We start from the raw sequence: 24,174 nt of genomic DNA, 5'->3' as shown, positions 1-24,174 counted from the left end.
GCCTGGGAGGTGTGCCAGATCTGAGCTCTCCACCCAGTTTCTTCTCCGCTGTCCCCCCAGTTGGGAGATCCGTAAGTAGGGTGGTCCTGAGGTGGGGGGTGGGGCAACTGGGTAGGAGGTTTGAAGGTCCCACGGGGCATCCTACAGGGGCTGGGGAGCCGCGAGATGGTTTGGTTTTCATCCTCTCAGGGACTATGGTGAGGAGGTGGGGATTCACAATTTTCATTTCTCTGCCCCGACAGCCTAGGTTTTTCCCCAAACCAGCATCTCCCAAGGTTGCCAATGATAAGTACCCTCTTGGGGGTACTTACTAAAGACAAATGCCCGGGCCCACCTCCAGTTACACTTGAATCTCCAGAAAAAAAAAAAAAAAAAGAGGAGTCCCATACTATTCTTATAAGGCAAATCTGGGAGATGTGATCCCTTAAAATCTCAGAGGACTAACTTCCCTCAGCTTCTTTTATCTTAGGCACAGATAAAGTGCACCTGAACTTCACTGAAAAGTCATTTCCAGTCACAGAGGCGAGCAAAGTAACGCTCCAGGTGTATTTGGAAGCCTGGCTTAATTCTGCTGATGATGTGTTAAATCAGTTACAAACACATGGGCAGATGCTCTGCAGAAAGAGGAGTGTTTTGCATCAGTTTAGAGGATGTGCTTGTTGATATCCCCGGAGAGGTAGGGCTGGTTATGATCCAGTTTATTTCTTACAGCCCAGTTTTCTTCCAGACCACCCCCCCACCCCCTCCAAAGTGTAAAAAAAAAAAATCTGAGGCAGGTTGACCCCAGGGGCTTCAGATACCCAGACAAATGCCTGAGGCTCAATCTGCATCCCTGACCTGCAGGTAGACTAGGTGAGAAGGGGCTGGGGTTGCCTGCAGAGCAGGTGTTAGAAATGTAGCTCTCGATGCCGCACAAAGTGGGCAAAGGGAGAAAAACCGTGCCCGTTGCACAGAGAGCAGGTGGGGGTTTCGCTGCTTGACGAAAGGCACCATTCGAAGCCATGCTGATCAAGAAGTCAGAGAAAATATTTAGAAGCCCAAGACAGAGAGTGTTCAGTTCCAGTATTAAGAACAGTTGGACAAAATTGCGAAGTGGCCAGGGTTTGGCAAAGGGAAAGCAGGGCAGACTGTGAGTAAGCTGATGTGCACAGCTGTGTTCTGTTTGGTCTTTCTCGATTGGTTTCCTTTTCTTGAAGATGCTGGACTGAAAGGCATTGGATGGCAGTGTGTAACAGAGGATGTTGAATCTCTGTGGGAGGATGTCTTCCTTCCGAGCTTTTCCAGGGAGATAGCCACCGCTGGTGGGATACGTATGTACCCGGCACTGTAGCAGTGTTTGATGTAATTAATCTCCTTGAACCGCCGCAACATCCTTTTAAAAGAGGCATCATGATGCCTGTTTAGTAAAAAGGCAGCTGTGGCTCAGAGAGGTTCAGTAACTTGCCCAGCGTCACACAGCTGCCAAGTGGTAGAACCCGTTCCTGGGTCTGTCTGATGCCAAAGTTATAGCCCTGACCCCCCCATCTTTTGTCTTTACAAAAACTCTCTTGAGTCAGGTTTCTGGGGGCGACCAGATGCTTCCGGGAAGGCAAGTGTTTATCCTCTTCTCTTTGAAGAAAACAACAAACTGACCTTTTGCGAATTTAAAATAAAATGCATTGTTTGTCTCCCGGTGGTGGGGGTGGTGGGCCGGGGGGCGGCCATCCCGAGGGTCCAACCCATGAACTAGCTGGGCCCTCCCGCAAGAAGCTTCTGGGGCTCGCCTGGTACCCACCATGTTTTTTTATTTTCACGTCTGAAATAGACGTGTTATTCCGTACAAGGTATTTGTTATGGGTTTGTTATCATTACTTTTCTGTCCGGGGGCCGAGATTGAGGCAAACATGCCCATGTATGGTAGCGTTTTCCACGAGGCCATCCCCAGCTCGCTCGCAAATTAGCGTTCTATTGCAGCTTTGTTGGTCGTGACTCTGGGGATTTCTTGGCCCTTGTTCTTCCCCTTTGGGAACAAGTGGGGGAGCCTGGAGGAGAAGGCCTTGGGGAGGCAAGGGGGATGACTTTTGCCTGCTCCTTTCTTATTTGGAGGTTTTATTTATTTTTTAAAATTTTTTGACCACTCAGGTTTATTAAGCTACTGCTTTCCAAGGTGGGAATAGAAAACAGAACTTCTGGTTCTGTAAAAAGCTAATTATCTTTGTGAGACCCTATTGCACCAGGGGTTAGTAACGCCAAGGCTTCACAGAGACCATGAGGAGTCCTTTCCAGTCTGTTGATGAATTTCTCTAACACTCCACAGTCAGGTCCCTTCATTCACGAGCAGGTTCCCTGCTGTCTCCTCCCTCTTCCACCATCCGCCTCTGGCACTTTCCCCTCTGCCTTCCCCCTTCCCGGAGCTCTGGCACCCAGAAGGTTCGGCCAAACCAGCTCATCAGAATCCTGCCTATTCATCAACTGCCGATGACCCGAGTCCCTTCCTCAGCACTTGGCCCTCATTATTGACTGAATCAGTTAGCCAAGTGAGGACCTGTCATCTTAAAGGAAGGGAAGAGCAACAGCTCTGGAGGCTGTGACGTCCAATGTCAAGGCGCTGGCAGATTCCGTTCTTGGTGAGGACCCTCTTCCAGGTTTGAAGAAGGGTGCCCTCTCACTGTGGGCTCACATGGCCTCTCCTGGCAGTTTTATTTTTTTGAGCAGGGGAAGTTGTCTCTTTTTTCTGCAGGACATTGGATCCCAGCAGGTAGATTTTCTGTTGTAGGCACAACCATGTTCCAACTACAACTTGGAAAACCAAGTCCAGAGTTAAATCCCCTGGAATCCTAGAATGTCACAAGCGAATTTAGACATCACCCGTGTTGGACTTGGCAAACCTCAGTCTTCCCATCTGAAAAATGGGGTGGAGAAGAGCTAATGAGCACTTTTGCCAACTGACATGCTAAGCCCTTTATTGGCATCATTTTACCGTCTGTACAACAACCCTTTGGAGTAGATATTATTACTGGCCCCTTTTTACTATTGTTCTCTGAGTAACTTGCTCAAGAGAGCTTGCCTGGCCAATGAGAAGGAATGGATTCTGCAGATCTAGCTCTTTCTAACTCTAGAGCCAAATGGATCACCCTGTTGGGAAGATTAAGTGGGATAATGCCCATGAAGGCTTTAACGCTGTGCCTGGCCCCTGGTCACCTTCAGTGGACAGTTACTTAAAACGCACCTGACCAGAGACCTTAAGGATTTTGCTTAACGTGGCAGAGCGGGTACTTGGCAGAACCAGAACGCCTATCTATGGTGTGGCCTTTCTGTAAAGGAGAAACTGGTTCCTAATTTTCTTTTTGGATAATGTCTTCATAAACCCAATTCCTATTTGCCCTGAAGGTGGTTGCTAGAATCTTCTTCTGCTTTCATATGGCCGCACTTCTTTACCTGTGCCAGGAACATCACAAATTCCAGTGCTCTTGGCCCGTTTGTGATTCATGTAGGGCCACGATGGCATCGTTGAAGCGCTCACCTGTGAACGGAAACCTGTCTGGCTTTTAGAGCAGCTCTTTTGCTCCTTGGGGTGTCCGCCCTCCACCCCTGACCTGTAAAGAATTTAACCATGGCCACACGTTGGAGGAAAGGCTGAGTTTGGAGAGGGCCAAGCAGGAATTGGAAGGAAATTTTGTAAGGGTCAGATGATGGAGGAAGGAGCTCTTGGTGCCCATCGTTCTTGCCATGGGGAATCCCGCCCGTACCTTGGACTTGAATCAGTTTTTCAGCAGCTTGGAAGGAACAGCCCTCATCAAAAGTCCCCAAGAAAGGGCCACAGGACTGATCCCTTGTTCACTAACACAGGCTTGAACTTGCCATATCACTAGACCCATTCTTTCCTTACCCTGGTGCAGCCAAGCGTGCAGCAGATGATGCAGAATCTCAAAAGGGACCAACCTCTGAGACCCCTGGGGTCACAATTGCCAGGGTAGAATGCCCTTCTCCCTGATCCCCTGCTCCTCCCCGTTCCCCATCCTCCCTGGAAGTAACCCCAGTGTATTCTCATGTATCTTTCCAAAACCTTTCTACGTCGAATTTCCTTTTTTTACACAAATATTGGCATTCTGGAAATTAGGATTTTTTTTCCCACTGAATCATAGATCTTCGGCATCTTTCCATACCAGTATGTTTTGGCATTTTTAAAAATCAGCTGCGTAATACTCTATTATTTGAAAGTCTAGCTTTTTACTGAAACATCCCCTCATGGAAACATACCATCACTTATAAAGAGTGCTTCAGGGACCATCCTTGTATCTATTTTTGTCTAATTACATGAGATTATCTGTCAGATAAATTCCCAGCAATGCAATGGCTAAGTCAAAGGGCATGCACGTTTATTTTTATTCTTTATTTTTTTGAGACAGAGTGAGAGTGAGCGTGGTGGGGCAGGGGCAGAGGGAGAGAAGGAGAGAGCAGGGGAGGGGAGGAAGGAGAGGGAGAGAGAATCTTAAGTAGGCTCCATGCCCAGCACGGAGCCCAGCATAGGGCTCGATCTCACGACCCCAAGATCATGACCTTAAGCCGAAATCAAGAGCCGGATGCTTCAGTGACTGAGCCATCCAGGCGCCCCGGCATGCACATTTAAAATAGATAGATACTGACAAACGTCTGTCACATTCGAGACTATACATTTATTGTAAGCAGCGTTGTGCCAGGGTTGTAAGCGACAAAGTACAATGGGGCTTTTAGGGCCAGAAATGACCAGTTCTCTCTATCCCAAAATTGTTCTCCATAGGAGCTACGATGTCTCTTGCTAACCCAGTTCTCTCGGTTGGAGAGGAATAAGAATTTCGCTCTACGAACTAAAAACATTTCCTTCCGGAGTTACATTAAACACAGTATTTAAATGAGTTAGACAAATGTCAAAAGCAGCACTGAAATGACAATTTCACCACCCACCTTTTTCCTGTTACGGTGAGGTCAGGCTTCCTCGGGACCCTCGGGAGGTGGGGGGTGTGATCGGTTGGGGGCATGGCGAGGGGGCCAGGCCGTGTGGCAAGGAAGAGCTTTTCTGCTAAGAGTAGATGGGGTGTCAGGCAGATCTGGGCTTAAATCCTGGCTCCAACTTTTACCAGTGAAGGCTTCTAATGTAGTTTACTTTCCAGGATCTCTGTAATCTTAAAGGAGTAATAAATGATGCTCACCTTGCTGAACACTTAGGGCACATAGTGAGCTGGTATATTTAATAAGTGGCCCCCTCCGGGGACACCTGGGTGGTTCAGTCGGTTAAGTGTCTCTGCCTTCAGCTCGGGTCATGATCCCAGGGTCCTGGCTCAGTGGGGAGCCTGCTTCTCCCTCTGCTTGTGCTTGCTCTCTCTCTGTCTCCCTCTCTCTGTCAAATAAATAAAATCTTTAAAAAAAAACCTTTCTAAAAAAAAAATAACAAATGGCCTGACCCAATACCCCATGAATAGAAGGGCCTCAGTAATGATGGTGGCTATTATTAGTAATAGAGGTAGAGTCCGGTGGCCTCTTGGGGACAGCTTGGGGCTGGGACAGCCGGTGTGCTGAGGGAGCCTGGTCCGCCTCTTGCTTCCCCCCACACATTTGGCTCCTCCCACACCTGGGCCAGACCTTGACTTTGTTTCACTGATGCAGAGGTCCTTCCAGCAGGCGGGTTGTGTCCTAGATCGGGCTCAGAGGGCGTTCAGTTTTGTCTGCGTGAAACGGGCAGTGCTTTAACTTGCGGGGGTGGCTCTCTCGGACCTAAATTCAGACTTGTGGACCTGCTGACCACCTGGCAACGCAGGGCCCACATTCTCACCGGCTGACCCCAGCTGGAGGGAAGGAGCTACTGCCATCTCTAGGCAGAGTGAGAGGGCTCTGGCCAGCCGCCTTGAGCCTGGGTCACCCTACATTGTACCTCGGACTCCAGGGACATTTATTTAGGTTTGTGTCTCTGGTCCTAGCTCTGGAGCTGGCGGCTTGGCAATGAAACCTACAGGGAAGCTGTCGAGCAAGCGTGGGGATGTGCAAATCCTATACTATTTGGGCCCTGGGGTATTTTATTCATTTTTCATTAGTGCAGAAGCAGAAAGGGCAAGATCTTTTACCCCCACATCCCTCTGGGGAAAATAAAGCCGATGTGAAAACACACGAGAGTAGCTGAACAGTCTTAATGGGTCCAATTTCAACCCTTTGATATCCACAGATATCATAAAATGTGAGAGCCAGGCCAGCCCACCATTCCCCCCGGCTCAAATGAATGTCTTGTTGGTGCTCCAAGAACGAAACTGTGTGGTGTTGGCAAGGAAGTTAGGACTGTGTCCAAGGTGGACACGCTTAGTTGTGTCGAATACTGCTGACGCCGAGAGCAAGAGTCCTTTGTTCTCACCAAAACGTTTGAGAGCAGCCCTTGAGGAACGAACTGTACGGAGTATCCATCAGTCCTGTGCAATGATACCTCAGGTGCCCTTTCAGGCCCTGAAGCCGATGCAGGCCGTGGGAGGAGGGGACAGTGAACGGGGAGGGCTCGAAGCGGTGGGGGGTCTCCTTGAGGTTTGGCCCTCTGGGCGTCTGTCTCTTGTCTGATCTGCTGTCTTCACTCCACGTGTGCGACCTTCTGCACTTGGCCTTCCAAGTTGGTGTGGATGAAGTAGCGACTGTCCTCAGCTTTACTTGTCTTCCTAAGAGAGCCCTTGCATTTGCTCTAAAGCAGTGGTTCGCACTGGGGACAGTTTCGAGCATCTGGCAATATCCAGAGGCCCTTTGGTTGTCACAACTGGTAGGAGGAGTGGTCGCTGACACCTAGTAGGTAAAGAACAGGGATGCTGTAGACATCCTCCGGCGCACAAGACAGCCCCCTCCCCCACCAAAGAATGATCAGCGCTGCATGTCCACAGCGCCAAGGCTAAAAACCCCTGCTTGAACTGAAGGACCACAGCAGGGAGCAGGGGACCAGGTTTTGCTTCCACGTAGCACGCGGAGAATCCTCTCCCTGGGATGATGCTCCCTGATCACTCCTGTGATTTTGCCAGCTACTTTTTATTCCTCCCTGTGTCTCCCCTAATGCCTGGCCTGAGACTTTTTGCCTAGTTGCCAGCATCCCAGATTTTGAAGACTCAAGGCTCTGGGTGCATGCTGGGGCACATCCTTGTGACAACGAAACTGACTTATCGGGAGCCTTCGACACTGATCCGGGATGTCTCTCAGGCACACCTGTATTTTCTACAGTCCTCAAGTGCTCTGCCCGTTTCAGAGAAGGCAAACAAAGCAGAAAAGATCACCTTGGAAATACACCTTTATTCAGGGTCCACCATAGCTAGCTGTGCCGCGATGGGGAAGTTACTCAACCTCTCTGTGCCTGTTTCCTCATCTGTAAGCCAGAGTTAATGGTGCACCTCGGTGTTAATGAGGGGATTGAGATAATAGCTGGTACCCCATAAAGATTTAGCAGCTATGATTACTAATATTAGTATTATTAATTTGCTAGGCTCACCAAATTTTCTCAAGGGCAAATCTGTAGGATTTCTTCCGTGTGTGGTGGGAAAAGAGGTCTGTGGCCAAATGTTTTGGGGAGCCCTGGGTCCAAAGGCATAAAATCGCTTTTGGAATTCAGGACCTGCCAAGGTCTTGGATGTCCTGATACATGCTCTGTCTCTCCATGCAGAGGTGGGGGGTGGGAGCTTGGGAGAGAGGGAATGGGGTGGGAAAAGGTAGCCCTTTTCAAGTGGATTTAGCCACAGAATCTTTTTTTTTTTTTTTTTTTTTTGAGTATCTCAACTTCCTTGAATCCCACCCAACCCCCACCCCTACTATTTCAAGGGATTAGGGTCCAAGGAACACACTCTGGGAAACGCCATTCCAGGGTGAAGCCAGGCTCCTCTTTCCTTTGACCAAAGCAGATGTTGTACTTCGTAACTGTCAGAAGCATCAAAGCCGTGGGAAGCAAGCCAGCTTCTCTCTCTCCTTTTTTGGATAGAGACAAGACTCTCTGCACTTGATCTTGGTTGTGCTTCTGAGTCCTGGATGAGACAGGGTTCCTGGTGATGGAGATTCCTATGTCCTTTTATTTTTCTGTTGTATTATTTTTGCTGGTTTTCTGACTTTTAAGACAGCTGTGACCAACATTGCAATCTGAAAGCGCCCACTTAGCTGTCGCATAGTTGTCACGCTGCTTGGAACAAACCAAACACTTCCCTGGCCCTCTTGAGTATATTTAGGTATTTTTAAACACTTTGCATTACACACACTAACATAAGTGTACTTAACACTTTTGAGCTGTGCACTTGACTGGTTAATGTGGTCAATTTTATGTTATGTGTATTTCATCATGAGGATCAAAAAGAAAAAATGAAACCACAATTTTTCATGGAAGTGTATACTTTGTATCGGAAAAGTACCCATTCCGTGGGTATGTAGCTTAATGAAATGTCACAAAATGAACGCATCCCTGTCACCGGCACAGATATTAAGAAGGTCCTACTCTTCCAGTCAAGACGTCTGACGTTTATCACCATGGGATAGTTTTGCCTGGTTTGGAACCACCTATAAACAGAATCCCACAGTGCATCCTTTTTGTGTCTCCTTTCTTCGTTCAAATGTGTGTGTGAGATTCTTTTCTTACTGTGGTGTGGAGCTGAAGTTCCCTTCGTTTGATTGGGGTCCCATTTGGAATGTTGATAATGTGCCAGGCACTGTGTTAGGTACTTTCAAGGGTCAGTTCATTTATTGCAAATTCTCCGTTGAACTTGGGACAAGCCCATCAGGCTCATGGGGGGGGGGGGGCAGAGGGGCACAGGTTCTGGAATCAGACACGGGCTCAGAACCTGGCTCTGCTGTGTGACCTCAGGCAGATTGCTTCGCCTCTCTGAACCTCTGTTTCCCTATCTGTAAGGTGCTGACGGTAACACTTAACTCCTAAGGCTGTGCTGTTGTTCCTTGATGGTCCTGCATGTGAGCCACTCAGCCCAGCACCTGTCCGGGGGGGGGGTGTCTGAGTATTAACCAACACTGTGGGTATTCAGAAAACTTGGCCTTGGGGATGACGTACAGGCCAAATGGGAGATGGTGTGGTATTGACACAGCTTACGCATAGACGAGATTCGTACAAATTTTATGCAGTAATATTTTTCCTTTTAAGGACAAATGTCAGACAGAACAGTGTAACCCATCTGCAGGCACCCCACCCCTGAACCCCAGGCTTGTCAGTTCTGTTACAACTGCTTCCCACTGTCTCAGAAAGGAAGGGGCTCTAAATACTTTTTTAAGGTTTATTCGTTTAAAGTCCTCTCTGCACCTAACGTGCGGCTCGAACTCATGACCCCCGAGATCAAGAGTCACATGCTCCTCCCACCAAGTCAGCCAGGCGACCCAGGAAAGGACTCCAAATAGATGAAATCCTAGTACCATGGTCGCCCCAAGAAATTTAACAAATTCCCTAATATAAAGGATTATCGAGTTGATGTTCAAGATTTTCTTGATCATTTCCCACGTTTTTGGGAGGGGTTGTCGGAATTTTGTTTTTTCTCACAATTGCACTCAATTTTGCAAAGCTTTCCACGCGAGGGGTGGCTTTTTAAAAAGATGAAATGTGCCCTTATTTCTGATTTGCACTCGTATGTGTGTGTTAGGGGGAGGAGGGGGTTCTTTTCCTCCCTTCCTCTCCGCGTTTGTCTTTTCTTGTCCCTGTTGGACTTTTTCATTGTGAAAATGTTCCAATGTATGCACAAGTAGAGAGAACACTAGGACAAACCCCCCCCCCCCCACCCCAGGCACCTGCCACTCCCCTTTGGTAATGACCAAACCGGAGGCGGTCTTCATTTGTCTTCATCTCCCATTTTTCCTCTGGGTCTCAAGGCCCCTTCTAGTTTATAGGTTCCTCTCCTTTTTCTGTACTTTATTAAAGGAACGGAGTCATTTGTCCTATGCCTTCCCACCTGTGGATTTGTTGCATCCTCCCCACCATCCCCCATGACAGTGTTCAGCGTGTTCTCTGTGCCTTGCATTTCCGGGGTGTTAGACCCAGAGGCTTTGTCAGCTTTGACCCCCCACCCCCTCCCCTTTTCCTTTCTGGGAGAATATTTCCTTGATGTTAATGGTACTTTTCATGGCTCCCCATCTGCCACCTGATCGACTCTTTATTGTGATATTAAGGTTAATGAGCACATTTGGGTGACATCTGATTGACTCTTTATTGTGATATTAAGGTTAATGAGCACATTTAGGTGACACCATCCTGATGCACGCGTGATAAAGCTCTCCATCCACTTCTCATCTAACACCGTGGGTCCGGAAATGTGGACCCCAGACCCACATCCTCAGCATCACCCAGGAACTTGTTAGAAATGCAGATCCTGGGGCTCATCCCAGCCCTGCTGATTCAGGAGATCTGGGGGCGGACCAAGCCATCTGTGATTTCACAACCCCCCAGGGGAGGCTGGTGCCCAGGGATGTGTGCAAGCCATTGGTCTCATGGTTTTAGCAATTACCGATGGTCATTGTCAGGGTCCTTTATTTTATCAGGGGTTCCAAAATTGCTACTTTCTAGTTTTGTCATTTCTTCTACATTTGTTAACTGAAATTCTTCCAAGTAGAGGGAGTGCTCTTTCACAACAGTTAAAAGTGAGGTTGCGAGAGGGATGCTCCTGGGATAATGTCCCACGCAAAACCCGTAAGAGTTTAAAACTGCAGGAAATGTGGTTGTTAAACTCAAGTTTGTGGGCAGTTCCTTATTTCACTTCTTTGAGTGATAAAGTGATTATTCAGGTTTAGGGAATAACTTGCTCATTTCTCCACCTTCTTAAAAATGCGCTATTAGAGGCATCTGGGTGGCTCAGTCAGTTAAGTGTCTGCCTTCACTCAGGTCATGATCCCAGGGTCCTTGGATCGAGGTCCTTGGATTGAGCCCCACGTCGGGCTCCTTGCTCAGCGGGGAACCTGCTTCTCTCTCTCCCTCGGCCCCTTTCCCCTGCTCATGTTCTCTCTCTCAAATAAAGAAATAAAATCTTTTTTTTTAAATGCGCTATTAGAGGGGGACCTGGGTGGCACGGTCGGTTAAGTGGGCAACTCTTGATTTTGGCTCAGGTCGTGGTCTAATCGAGCCCTGAGTCCGCCTCCGTACTCAGCGGGGAGTTGGAGCCTGCTTGCGATTCTCTCCCTCTCCTTCTGCTGCTCCCCCTGCTTGTGCTCACTCTCTCTCTCTCAAATAAATAAATAAATCTTTAAAAAAAAAAACATGAGCTACTAGATCAGGACTCTTGGAAGAAATAACCTCCCCCTCTGAGCATATCAGTTTCTGGCTTTTCTTACTGTTATTTTCACCCCTGAAAGAGAAAAGTGGCTGTATTTGGCCTTGTAAAGTCTGCATCTCAGGAGTTGGCTGTCCGTTCATGGGATGTGGGGCTACCCCATCTCCATGGGATTTGGGGTCCAAGCGTGGGCGTTACCTTGGTGAGTTCAAAGGAGTTGTGAATTCTTCTCTGCTGAAGTAGGGGTAGCAACCACACAGTATGTCCTGGTAGCCATCCATCCTAACTCAGCCTGCGCCTCAGTTCCTGGGGGCATAGCAGCAGTGGGTGGGGGGAGGCATGGGGCAGGTGGGAGGAGCCGGCTGACCAAATCAGAGCCTGGTGTCTCAGCACCTGCCTCGTGGACACATCTAGACAGGGGGACGAAGACTGTCTCAGATGGGCTCCTCATGTTGAGAGGATGTTTAAGGACTTGAAATTTTACATAAAGACTTTTCTCTGCCAATTGTTTAGTGACCTTGAGGAACGATTTATATCAGGAAGGCCGAATCAATGTTTTGCTTCCCCTCTGCTCATCGTGACCAGTTTTCAAGAGAATGTCTGGGTTGCCCAGCATCTTATATGGACAACCTTTGAAATTTATGTTAATCATCATGCCTCATGGGTTTAACATCCTCCTCTTTCCATTTTTTTTAAAGATTTTATTTATTTATTTGAATGAGAGAGAATGAGAGAGAGAGAGAGCATGAGAGGGGGGAGGGTCAGAGGGAGAAGCAGACTCCCCACTGAGCAGGGAGCCCGATGTGGGGCTCGATTCTGTGACTCCAGGATCATGACCTGAGCTGAAGGCAGATGCTTAGCCAACTGAGCCACCCAGGTGCCCCCTTCTTTCCATTCTTATAGCTCTTTTTCTTTTTCTTTTTTTTTTTAAGATTTTATTTTTTTGAGAGACAGTGAGAGAGAGCACGTGCACAAGTGGGGGGAGGGGCAGAAGGAGAGGGAGAAGCAGACTCCCTGCTGAGCAGGGAGCCCAATGCGATGCAGGACTCAGTCCCAGGACCCCGAGATCATGACCTTAGCTGAAGACAGATGCTTAACTGACTGAGCCACCCAGGCCCCCCTTACAGTTATCTTTCTTACCAATGTTCAAACTCACCTGTATTGGACCAGATAGAACCATAGTTTAATATTTTAGTATATAGTGTTCTGGACTTTTTTTTTTTAAGGTTTTATTTATTTATTTGACAGAGACAGACATAGCGAGAGAGGGAACACAGCAGGGGGAGTGGGAGAGGGAGAAGCAGGCTTCCTGTGGAGCAGGGAGCCCGATGCGGGGCTCGATCCCAGGACCCTGGGATCGTGACCTGAGCCGAAGGCAGACGCTTAACAACTGAGCCACCCAGGCGCCCCTAGACTTTTTTTTTTTTAAGTCATCTCTACACCCAACGTGGGGCTCGAACTCACAACCCCAAGGGCAAGAGTTACATGCTCACTGACTGAGCCAGCCAGGCACCCCAGTTTTCTAGACTTTTAAAAATGTATATACATACATATAAAATTACAAGAAAGATTCTGTTATAAATATTTCAATCAGCTTTATTGAGGTACAAGCTACATACAGTAAAACTCATCAGTTTTTTTAAAAATTCACTGGCTTTTAAGTGTACAGCCCAGTGGGTTTTGACAAATGTGTACAGTTGTGTAACCACCATAATCAGAATTTAGAACATTTCATCACCGTGAAGGTTCCTTGGTGCCTCTCAGCAGTCAGGTCCCTTCCCTGCCCCTACTGATCTGCTTTCTGTCATGATGGTTTTGCCTTTTCTAGACTTGCGTATCAGTGAAACAATAGAGCCTTTGGGGTCTGGCTTCTTTGGTTAAGCACAATGCTTTTGAGATTTGTCTATTTTTTTCCCTGAGTATTCTATTTATACGTAATTTTAACTTAGGAATACATTATAAGTATCTTTGTGTGATCAACGGTCACCTATGGTATGATTCCATTTATATGAAATGTCTAGAAAAGAGGAACCTATAGAGACAGAGAGTAGATTAGTGGGTGCCAGGGGTTGGGGTTGGAATGATGGCAGACCAGCACAAGGGAACTCTTCCTGGGGTGTTGGGAACGTTCCAAATTTTATCGTAGCGATAGATGCACAACCCGGTAAATTTGCTAAAAGTCATTGGATTGAACATTTACAAACAAGGGAATTTTATGGCATGTAAATGACCCTTTAACAAACATGTTAAAAGAAAAGGGATAAATTTTGGCATAAAGGGAAGTCCACACCCTGAATTTTCAGGGGAATTACCCCATTCTAATGCATGGATGTCCCAGTTAAGGCATTACTGAAGGCCATTTGAGGGATTGCAGATTTGCTGTTCCACAGAGCATTGCAACCCACATTGTGGTGCATCTGTTAGCCCTTGTCCATTTTCTTAGGCTAAATTCCTAGAAATGCAATTGCATTTAAGCATCTGCCTTTGGCTCAGGTCATGATCTCACGGTCCTGGGATCAGGTCGGGTCAGGCTTCCTGCTCACTGGGGAGTCTGCTTGTCCCTCTCCCTGTGCCCCTCCCCCCTGCTTGTGCTCTATCTCTGTATCTCTCAAGTAAATAAATACAATGTTAGAAAAAAAGAAATGCAATTGCAGGTCAAGCATTTGCATAGATTTTAATGTTTTCTGTCCATAAGGGTGGTGTGTGCAGAGGCCTACTCCCTACAACTCTTCACGACACTGGATATTAGCAATAGTTTTCATCTCATCCGAGCTGATAGGGGAAAATCAATATCTCATTGCTTTAACTCATTTACTAGTGAGGTTGAGCATCTTTTTCTCATGTGTATTGGCTATTTGAAGGTCTTTATAAAAAAAATAAATAACTATTTTTGTTGATCATAAATTTAACAAAAATTATAAACCTACAGTTATGATAAAAATAGTTAATTGAAAGTATATCCCTGTTCATAGTAGCATTACTCGCAATAGCTAAAACATGGACACAACTCAGGTACCTATCAACAAATGGAGGGATAAGCAAAATGCGGTATATACATACGATGGGAATATTATTCAGCCTTGAAGAGGAAGGAGATTCTGACACATTTGACAGCATGAATGAATCTTGAGGACATGATGCTAAGTGAACAAGCTAGTCACAAAAAGACAAATATGGTATGATTTTGCTTGTATGGGTACTTAGAGTAGTCAGGTTCATAGAGACAGAAAGTAGATTGTGGGCGCCAGGGGTTGGGGGAAGGGGAGTGGGGAGTTAGTGTTTAATGGGGACAGAGTTTCAGTTCTGTAGGACATAAAAAGTTCTCAAGGTGAATGGTGGTGACAGTTGCACAGCATATGAATGTACCTAATGCCATTGAATTATAAACTTAAAAATGGTTGATAGCAAAATTTATGTTACGTATATTTTACTGCGATAAAAAAAATTGGGGGACAAAATGATAGAAAGTAAAAATCCCTAGGGGCACCTGGGTGGCTCAGTCAGTTATGCGTCCAACTCTTGATTTCTGCTCAGGTCATGATCTCAGGGTCATGAGATCGAGCCCTGTTTCGGGCTCTGCACTCAGTAGAGAGTCTGCTTGATATCTTCTCCCTCTCTTCTCTCTCCCTCTCCCCCCACCCCTGCTCATGCTCTCTCTCTCTCTCAAAAAAAAAAAAAAAAAAAGGAAGTAAAAATCCCCTCATAAGTGTACTCAAAAGTGAGTATTTCTCCAATTTTTTGCCTATATTATTCTAAATATTTTAAAATAAAAATGGGGTATTATACTTACTGTTTACATTCTCCCCTCTATTTTTTTTTAAACTTTATTGACCTATAAATCACATACTATACACTTCACTCATTTAAATCGTACCATTCAACGGTTTTCACATATTCACAAAGCTGTGTATCCACAGCTACAATAAATTCTAGAACATTTCCATTACTCCCAAAAAGAAGCCCTGTACCCTTCTCAGCTGTCACTCCTCAGCCTCTGGCGACCACTAATCTACTTTAATCTCTGTGGATCTGCCTCTTCTGGACATTTTATATAAATGGGATCATACAGTATGTGGCCTTTTGTGACTGGATTCTTTCATTTGGCATAATTTTATTGAGATTCATCCATGTGGTAGCATGTATCAGTACTTTGTTCCTTTTTCAGGCTGAATAATATTCCATTGTATGGATAGACCACATTTTATGTATTCATTCCATCTGTTCATGGGCGCTTTGGTGACTTCCACATTTTAGCCATTGTGAGTAACGCTTCTGTGAACATTCGCTGCAAGTTTTTGTGGGGATGTGTATTTTCATTTCTCTTGGGTTTGTGCCTAGGAGTGGAATTGTTGGATCACATGATAACTCTATGTTTAACTATTTGAAGAACTCTCCTCTTTTATTTTTACAATAAACAGTAAGCGTTGGCTATCTTCCTACGTCAACACACGTAGATCTTACTCTTGCTTCGTAACCCCTGGATAGCATTTCGTTGTATCAAAAAACCATGGTTTACGTCTCCAGCACCATGATGGTGGACAATAGGCAATGAATGCAGATCCTCTTCTGAGGGGCTTTGGATTGTTTCCATTCTTTGACCATGTAAACAATACTGCAGGGAACATCCTCGCACTTTGTGGAATGTTTCTGCAGACGGCGTTCCCAGGCATGCGAGGTGAGGGATTCGTCTGTCTTTAGGACTCAGTTCTGGCTGGATTCTGATGCTGTCCCTTTTTTCCACAGGGGACCAACCAGGCACCATGGCACAGAAGGGCCAGCTCAGTGACGATGAGAAGTTCCTCTTTGTGGACAAAAACTTCGTCAACAGCCCAGTGGCCCAGGCTGACTGGGCTGCCAAGAAGCTGGTTTGGGTCCCTTCGGAGAAGCAAGGCTTCGAGGCAGCCAGCATCAAGGAGGAGAAAGGGGATGAGGTGATCGTCGAGCTGGTGGAGAACGGCAAGAAGGTCACGGTTGGCAAAGATGACATCCAGAAGATGAACCCACCCAAATTCTCCAAGGTGGAAGACATGGCAGAGCTGACGTGCCTCAACGAAGCCTCTGTGCTACATAACCTGAGGGAGAGATACTTCTCAGGACTCATCTACGTGAGTATCTGGGGGGACAGCCCGTCACTTCTTCCAAGCCTCCTCCACCCCTGAGGGAAGGAAGAGCTTTCGAGATGTGTTTGGGATACAGGTTGGGGGGGGGTGTCACGTGGTGAGGTAGAATCATTGCCTTGGGTTCACACCTAATTCTGTGACATCGAACAAACTCTTTGACCTACTGAAGCCTCAGTGTTCCTATTTGTGAAATGGGAATAACCACCCTCCCCCCACATAAAGGAGGTGTAAAGATGCTATGTGATCGCCTATGCAGAGTGCCAAGGTGCCTGGCAGATGCTCAGCAGACTTCACTGAAGTCGTGGGGGGATGATGTGACTCGGGGTGCGCAGGTTCCTTGTGGGTTCAGACCAACTCCCAGAGCAAGAGGGACACAGGTGACCCCCTGGTATCAAGCTGCTGGGCAGGGGGTCCTGCAGTTCAGCCTTTCTCTATTTGCCTCTCAGAAAGGGTGTGCTAATCCTTTGGGCGAATTACCTAATTTCTCTGAAATTTCATTTCCTTCTCTGTGAAATGAGCAAGAGATTAGTACCAACCTCACAGAGTGGGTTACTCTCAAAAGAAAGCACTTGGCATGCCTCTGGGCACATGGTCAGCTCTCAGGATGCTCAGTGTTACCACTGGTTATGTCGTTGTTACAGCCCTTTTTTCTCAGATCTTTTGCAAACTTGTGAAAACAGTCCCCCCCTTCCATCATTAAGCCCTCTGGCTCTCCCCTTCCATGTTGCCACATGAAAATTACAAAAAAAAAAACAAAAAACAAAAAAAGACTTGTCCTCTATAAAAATGCTCTGCAGATTTTTTTTCCTAATTAGGAAAATAAGTCACGTTTATTACAGAAGATTTGGCAAATTCAGGAAAGCACAGCAAACGCAAAAAATCATTCCTCCCCCAGAGGTAACAGCTGATAAAACGGTGCATTCTTGAGCTCTTGCTTTGTGAGAATGGTACATGTTTATGTATTTACAAGCCTGCACACATAGGTTAGCCTGCTCGCTCTTTTTTTCCGCCTATGAGTCAATGCTGAGCGTTCCCATGTTTCCATTATAACCCCAAAAATATCTTCTTGGGGGCTATTGTAATCTATCCCATAGATGTGTCATAACTGATTATCCATTCTCCATATGGATAGTTCAGAGGGGCTAACAGTAGCTTTTTTTTTTTTTTTAAAGATTTTATTTATTTATTTGTCAGAGAGAGAGAGAGAGCGCACAAGCAGGGGGAACGGCAGGCTCCCCGCTGAGCAAGGAGCCCAATGTGGGACTCGATCCCAGGACCCTGGGATCATGACCTGAGCCGAAGGCAGACGCTTAACCGACTGAGCCACCCAGCATCCCAACAGTAGCTTTTTTTAAGAGCCAAGAGGGAACAGAGGAGCAACCTGGAATTATCAAATACCTCCTCTCACCCCTGTTGTGTGCCTTGACATATCTTATCTCATTTAATCAACACAACGCCCACGGAATAAGTATGCTTGTCCCATTTTACAGGTGAGCAAGCTGATCTCAGAGTGCTAAAGCCTATCCTTAACTTCCCTAACTATGCAGGGAAAGTCCCCTTTGTCCGAGCCACTCCTTGTATGGAAATACTATCAACTTGGAGCTGTTGGTACAAGATGGGCAATTCTAAGGAGGCCAGCCTTCAGGGAGCTGGGGGTGGGGGATGGAGCTCTTCCGGGCCTCCCACCTCAGATGTGTCCTCTCCCTCGGAGAGGTCAAGGACGGGCCTGCGTATAAATCTCACCTGCTGTCCTCTGACATAGCATTTGAGCCCAAAATACAAATCAGAAAAAAAAAAAAAAAAAAAAGAAGGGCTTATGAAGGTCCCAAGACCCAGAATATTTAATTTGACAGCAGATTAAAAAATGAATCAAAGCTTCAAATTCCTGCTATGCTTCTCTGGACAGATTAGATGAAAAGCCTTTCAGCCTTGTGACCGCATGCCTACTCCTAACTGTTCCTTTCTGGTCAGTTTAATCACTTAAATAGAAGCCGTTGTCCATGATGGAGGAGATAAAGAAGGAGGTGGGGGAGGGGGAGCAAAGCACGGGACAGCAAGAGGCACAGGTGGGGGGCAGGTGATGCCGAGGCAGCCAGGGTGCCCGACTTCGCCTTTGCTAATGAAGAGGACTTTCCCCTCCATTCTGCAAAGTGCACCTCAGATGAAGACCCTTGTCCTCTTGGTTCTAGAAGAGTCTATGGAAGCCATTGGGTCCTGTGTCCTTATCCTCGAGATGCAGGTTCTTTCCTTACCTGTTCATGGCACACGCATGTGACTCTGAGTCCTCGTCCACACATCTGCCCTTCTGGACTCTGGGTTCTTTCTGCCCGGAGCTTAGCACGACCACTCAGCAGTTGGCTCTGTGCTTACTCTTTGGCTGGGGGATGGGACAAGAGGTTCAGGCAGAGGAAGCTCAATAAAGTGTGAGCCTTGCCTGTAGTGGATACTGTCCTAAGTCCTTCCCGGCCCGTTTTGTCCTTTCCATCACCGGTGAGAGCAAAGCTGACCTCCCACCCCGCACGTGACCTGTCCGAGAGAGAGCTGACGTGACTTGCCTGGGAAGGGACCCGGGTCCGACTCTGGCCTGTCCGGTAAAATGCTCTAGGCTCTTCTGCTTCCATCTCTGTGGGATGCTGAGAGTTACAACGCCCAGCCCTTGCCCTGAGGCTGCTTTCTAATGAAGGGGAGGAAGATAAGACACACTTGAGCCAGATGCGAATAAAGGACCTAGATTCTAAGATGATGAACAGATGGAGAAAATGTGGTATGTCCATTATTTCAGGCTTAAGAGAGGAAATCCTGCTATTGGTGACCACATGGAAAGCCGGGGGACATGATACTGAGTGAAATAAGGCAGTCACAGAAGGATGAACAATCCGGGTTCCACCCACAGGAGGCATTGAAAATCGTCAGGCTCAGAATCAGAGCGTGGAAGGGTGGCTGGCTCGGGGAGAGGGAAATGGGAAGGTGTTCTCCAACAGGTACAGAGTTTCAGTCCTGCAGATGAGTATGTTCTAGAGAACTGCGGCTGAAGTTAACAATGCCGTACGGTACACTTAAAAATTGGTCAAGAGGGTGGACCACAGTTGTGTTGAGTGTTCTTACAAAAAAAAATTTTTTTTTTCTCGCTAAAACGTGTTCCATACTCCGTTCCCGTAAATGGGCACTAAGGAGTTTGTCAGCCTCCAGAGATTTAAGGACATGTTTGGGCATATGTACATTTTTTTCTGGGCAGGGGTCTCCGCTTTCATTAGACCCTCAAAGGAGCCTCGTTACCCCCACAATAGTGATGGTAGCTGCTGTTCATTTAAAATCCACCGTGTTACGCGTTCATACCAAGATATTGTTATGGCGACTACTGTTCTTTTCTTTATACACTATTTTGTAGTCTCATGTTTGCAGATAAACTGGGGCTTAGGAAACTTACACAACTTGATGAGAAATAGCTGGGTCTTGAACCCGGGAAGGCTGGCCCTGGGACGACTGCTTTGAGCTGCTACTCATGTAATCCTTCCAACGGTCCTATGAACAGAGGCTGTTACCCCATTTCAGAGACCAGGGCACTGAGGCTCAGCTGTGCTCAGTCCTATTGCTAGAAGTGGGCAGAGCTGGGACCCAGGCAAGGTTTGTCTGCCTCCAGGGCTGGAGGGATTGACTACCCCTGTTGTCTCCCAGATCCTGGGGCTGAGTGTTGTTGCTTGTTGATCACTACACCTACTTTTTCTTCATACCTGGCCCACTTCACTCATCTCTAACCTGCTTGATCCCTGTCAACAGTGGGACTTTCCACTCCTGTGCCAGGGCCCTGGGGTTGGGAACATGATCCAGAGCCAAGGTGGAGGGACTCTCCCATTCCTGGCCCAAATTCCCTACCTGCGAGCCCCAAAGGATATTTTCCTGGTTCTGGTTTCACTGTTCTGGGAAGACCAGCGGGCTAAGGAGAGGCCTTCCTTCCAAACTCAAGCAGGTGATGTTGTTTTCATCCTGGGCCCTTGGCCCAGGGACCTGAAGGAGTATCTGCCCCAGGATGCTGACAGCAGGCTATGAGCAGAGGCCTCCTGAGTGCCCAAGGGTCCTGGAGGGTGGAAAAAAAATACATAACTGCCCCGGGTCTCGGAAGGTAGAAAGAAAACACAGAGGGAAGCTCCCCGTTACTGAGCCCTGTGACCCCACTGTTTAGATCTTTCAAATGGTTATTGCTTCAAAGAAGCTTTCTAATAACACAAGGCTATCTATGCAAAGACCACAAGAAAATATTTAAAAATAAGAAGCATACGTCATGTCTTGTGGCTTCTTCTTATGTTTATTGTTAACTATCTATCTGGCCATGGGGCACCTGGGTGCCTCAGTCAGTTAAGCGTCGGCCTTTGGCTCAGGTCATGATCCCGGAGTCTCAGGATCAAGCCCCATATCAGGCTCCCTGCTCGGCAGGGAGTCTGCGTCTCCCTCTGCCCTCACCCCGCTTGTGCTCTCTCTCTCACTCTCTCAAATAAATAAATAAATAAATCTTAAAAAAAAAAACAACTATCTGGCCAGATTTAAAATGTTATTTTGAATAGGTAATATAGGCAAATATTAAATAGTATATCAGGATATTCACAATTTTCCCTTTCATCCCCATTCCTCGTCTTCCAGTTCCCTTCCCTAGAGAAACCTCGAGGATGTTTCTTACATAGGCTTCCAGAAATATTTTATACCTATAGAGGCAAATATGTGCAAATTTGTGTATGTATGCATGTATGTATATGCATAAATGTACTCTTTTTTAAAAAAAAGATTTTATTTATTTGAGAGAGAGAGAGTAAAGCGAGAGAGAGAGAGAGCGAGCACGAGCCGGGGGTGAGGGGCAGACGGAGGGGGAGAAGCAGACTCTCCGACGAGCAGGAAGCCCGATGCCGGGCTCGATCCCAGGACCCCGGGATCATGACCTGAGCTGAAGGCAGATGCTTACCCACCTGAGCCACCCAGGTGCCCCCCACCCCATCATTTTATAGATGGGGAAGAAGAGGCTCCAGGCTTTGGCCACTCACACAAATCCCGCAGGTGATGGAGGAGGGCCAAGCTAAGGTTCTGCCCTGGGCCGTGTGACTTAAAGCCTGCGTTTCTTCCACCTTCCCCTCCTGGTTCTTGTTTCTGCCAGAGGAGGAGGCCGTGGGAGCAGTCTCCTGCTCAGGGCTCTGTGACTGACCATATAAAGTGTCAGGGAAAAGCTAGAGTCACTTCCTAATACGGTCACAAGAGGGAAACCCTGGGCCTGTGGCTGGGACCTGCTGATGGCATGGGGCCCTGAGATGTTGGCTGGGACACAGCAGGCGGGGATATTGAAACCTCTGAACTTGACCGGCTGGAGAGGGGCTTGTGTGGGGGACAGGGGGGCAGAAACACCACCAACTGCAGTGTGGGGACTGGGTCTGGTGAAATGAACCGAGGTTAAACAGCAGACCTAAAGCCTGCAGATTCTGAAGCCCAGCCACCCTGCGTGGGGTGTGCTCCTGCCAGCCCAGCTCTTCCTCTCGGGTTGTTGTGCCTCAGAAAGATGGGCTGAACTGAGTAGAGATTCAGATCTGCCTGGAAGCTTGGGTTAAGTAAGGGCTTGCTTGGGGGCTTTGCACCAGGAGCTGTCCGAGGCAGACAGGAGCAAAGTGATACTTCTCCTATTCATTGTATTCAGCAAGCATTTACTGAGTGTCTGCCTTGTGCGTGGCCCCGTGCTGGGCTGGCAATACCGGGGTGGGGGTGGGCAGCTTGCAGTCCAGGAGGTGTCATTTAGGATGAGCCCTGAAAGAGGAGATGGAAATGGCTCTGGGAAGATGGAGGGGAGACGTAGAAGGTTCCAAGCTGGCAAGGTTTCTGTCATCATGAAGTAAAGGGAGCAGGGTGTAGTCACCTAACATTTATTGAGCACCTCCCGTATACCACGCACTCTGTTAAATGCTTCACGAGCATTATCTTACAGCAAGCCTGCGAAGGATCTACTGTTACACATCTTTGTTTTGCAGCTGAGGAAAACAGGCTCAGAGAGGTTAAGAGACTTGCCCAGGGTCACACAGCCAGGAAGTAGCAGAATGGGGGTTCACACCAAGTCTGCAGTACTCGATTCTGTACCCTAAACCACTGCCCCTTACTGCCTCCAGGTCAAGGGCTTGGTGAGAGGGTGGTTTGGGCTGTAAATGACACCCACATTCTAACAAGGGCCTGGCTGTTGGCAGGGGCCACAGCGCAGGGGCATCTGGAAGTGGAGTTAGGACCTGAAGGAGAGGTAGGACTTGGCTGACCATTCAAACGACTGATCGTTATCTGGGCACTTACTCTACGGGAGGCCCCATGCTAGGGACCAGGACACAGATGAACGGGACAGAGCCCCTGCCCTTGGTCACGAGGTCAGCAAACCTCTCCTGAGCACCTACCGTGTGCCGGCCCAGTGCAAAGCCCCAAGTCACAGAGATGAAGGCATTGCGGCCCCTGTTCCAGGGAATCTTTGTAATTAACATACCCCTCAGGCATTCATTGGGCAAGCACATAGTGAGCACCTGCTGTATGCCAAGGCCTATGTACGGACTGGAGAAGAGGAAGTGGGTGCTCCGGCGCAGCACGAGGGGGCTGGACGATCAGATGGGGGAGGGGGGCATCCGGGCCGACAGTGGACCCATCAGGCCGAGTGCGGGTCCCGGCCCCTGCCTGCCTCTGCAGGAGCCTCCCCCTTCATCCTTGCTTGTCTCCTCCTTTATGATCCACACACACCACACTGCTTGCCGTGCACCCGCATGCGCGCCCTCGCCCTGCTGCCTTCCGAGCCTTTGCGACCCCCCCGAGCAGGCTAACACCTCCTTGTCTGTCAGGATTCAGGGCAGGGCGCACCTCCCCACTGGCAGTTTCCCTGACCACCCCCCAATGTGGATTAGGGCCCTCTCTTCCTTGCTCCCCTTCATTCCCTGGGCTGCATCCTGGGTCTAGGGACATTATTTTTAAATGTCCTTGTCCCCTCTCTGATCTGTGGGTTCTTGGAGGGCAGGGGGCCACCACTGGTTTATTTATCTCCAGCATCTAGCACAGACCCGGTATGCAGTAGGTGCTCAAGAAATGGCTGATGGTCTGTGTTGACCTCATTCCTGCCTTTTTAGGGGAATGCTGAGAACCAGGGAGATTATTCCCTCCTCCCCCCGCCAATCCTGTCCCTTTTGAAGAATCCTGTCCCCCTCTCACCCAGGCCCATCACACACCATTGTCCCTTAGCAGACTGAGCCCTGGGGGGGACGCCCCTCCTCCAATCAGCCGCAGGCATGGCTGAAATCCCTTTGCGGGCAGGATGTTGTGCTTTTTGTTTTCTTTAACCCCAGAGCCTTGCACGGTGTCTGGGACATACACACTGAATGAGTGAGGGACTGAATGAACAAATGATGCATTGTTTTTCTTTCTGTAGGTCGGGCAGAGTTCGGACAGCCTCATGGGCGGTGCTCAGGCTTGGCAGTGGGCCGAGCTGGGCTTGGTGCCTCTGAGGTCTCGCTTTGTGACTTTGGTCAAGTTGCTTAACCTCTCTGGTGTTTACTTTGCCCTGAGTGTCACCCAGAGATGGGCCATCTGCTCTTCCTTTCGTCCCTTCTAGGGGGATTGGAGGGAGAGCCTGCTTCGTGGCCTCTTAGAGCCTCAGGCAGCACTGATGCTATTGTTTGGGAAAAGCAATCCCTGTGGGACAGGATGGAGCCTGTCCCCTGAGCTGTGACCTCAGCCCAGGGAACAGCCAACGCCTAGGAAAAGACAGCCGGAGCAAGGAGAATGCCTCGAATGTGTGCTCATGGTGGGGTTTGCCGAGCGCCCCCACGCCCTTTCCCTGGTCTGATTAT

At 48.1% G+C, this 24,174-nt stretch overlaps 1 protein-coding gene across 6 annotated transcripts in view; it reads left to right on the top strand.

Annotated features, from left to right (window-relative positions):
• Positions 1-24,174, top strand: part of MYH11 (myosin heavy chain 11) — a 112,562-nt gene continuing 88,388 nt past the window's right edge. For 4 of the 6 annotated variants that reach the window (XM_032392201.1, XM_032392203.1, XM_032392202.1 and 1 more), the window contains exon 1: positions 15,974-16,318. In XM_032392201.1, coding sequence (XP_032248092.1) covers positions 15,974-16,318 — 345 coding nt within the window. Of the gene's footprint in view, positions 72-15,956; positions 16,319-24,174 lie in introns of those variants that run through there. The other 2 variants (XM_032392200.1, XM_032392205.1) reach the window with 1 other exon arrangement.

This window comes from Phoca vitulina, unplaced genomic scaffold, assembly GCF_004348235.1.
Source record: "Phoca vitulina isolate PV1807 unplaced genomic scaffold, GSC_HSeal_1.0 scaffold66, whole genome shotgun sequence".
Classification (NCBI taxonomy): domain Eukaryota; kingdom Metazoa; phylum Chordata; class Mammalia; order Carnivora; family Phocidae; genus Phoca; species Phoca vitulina.
This window is presented reverse-complemented; position numbering and strand designations above follow the sequence as displayed.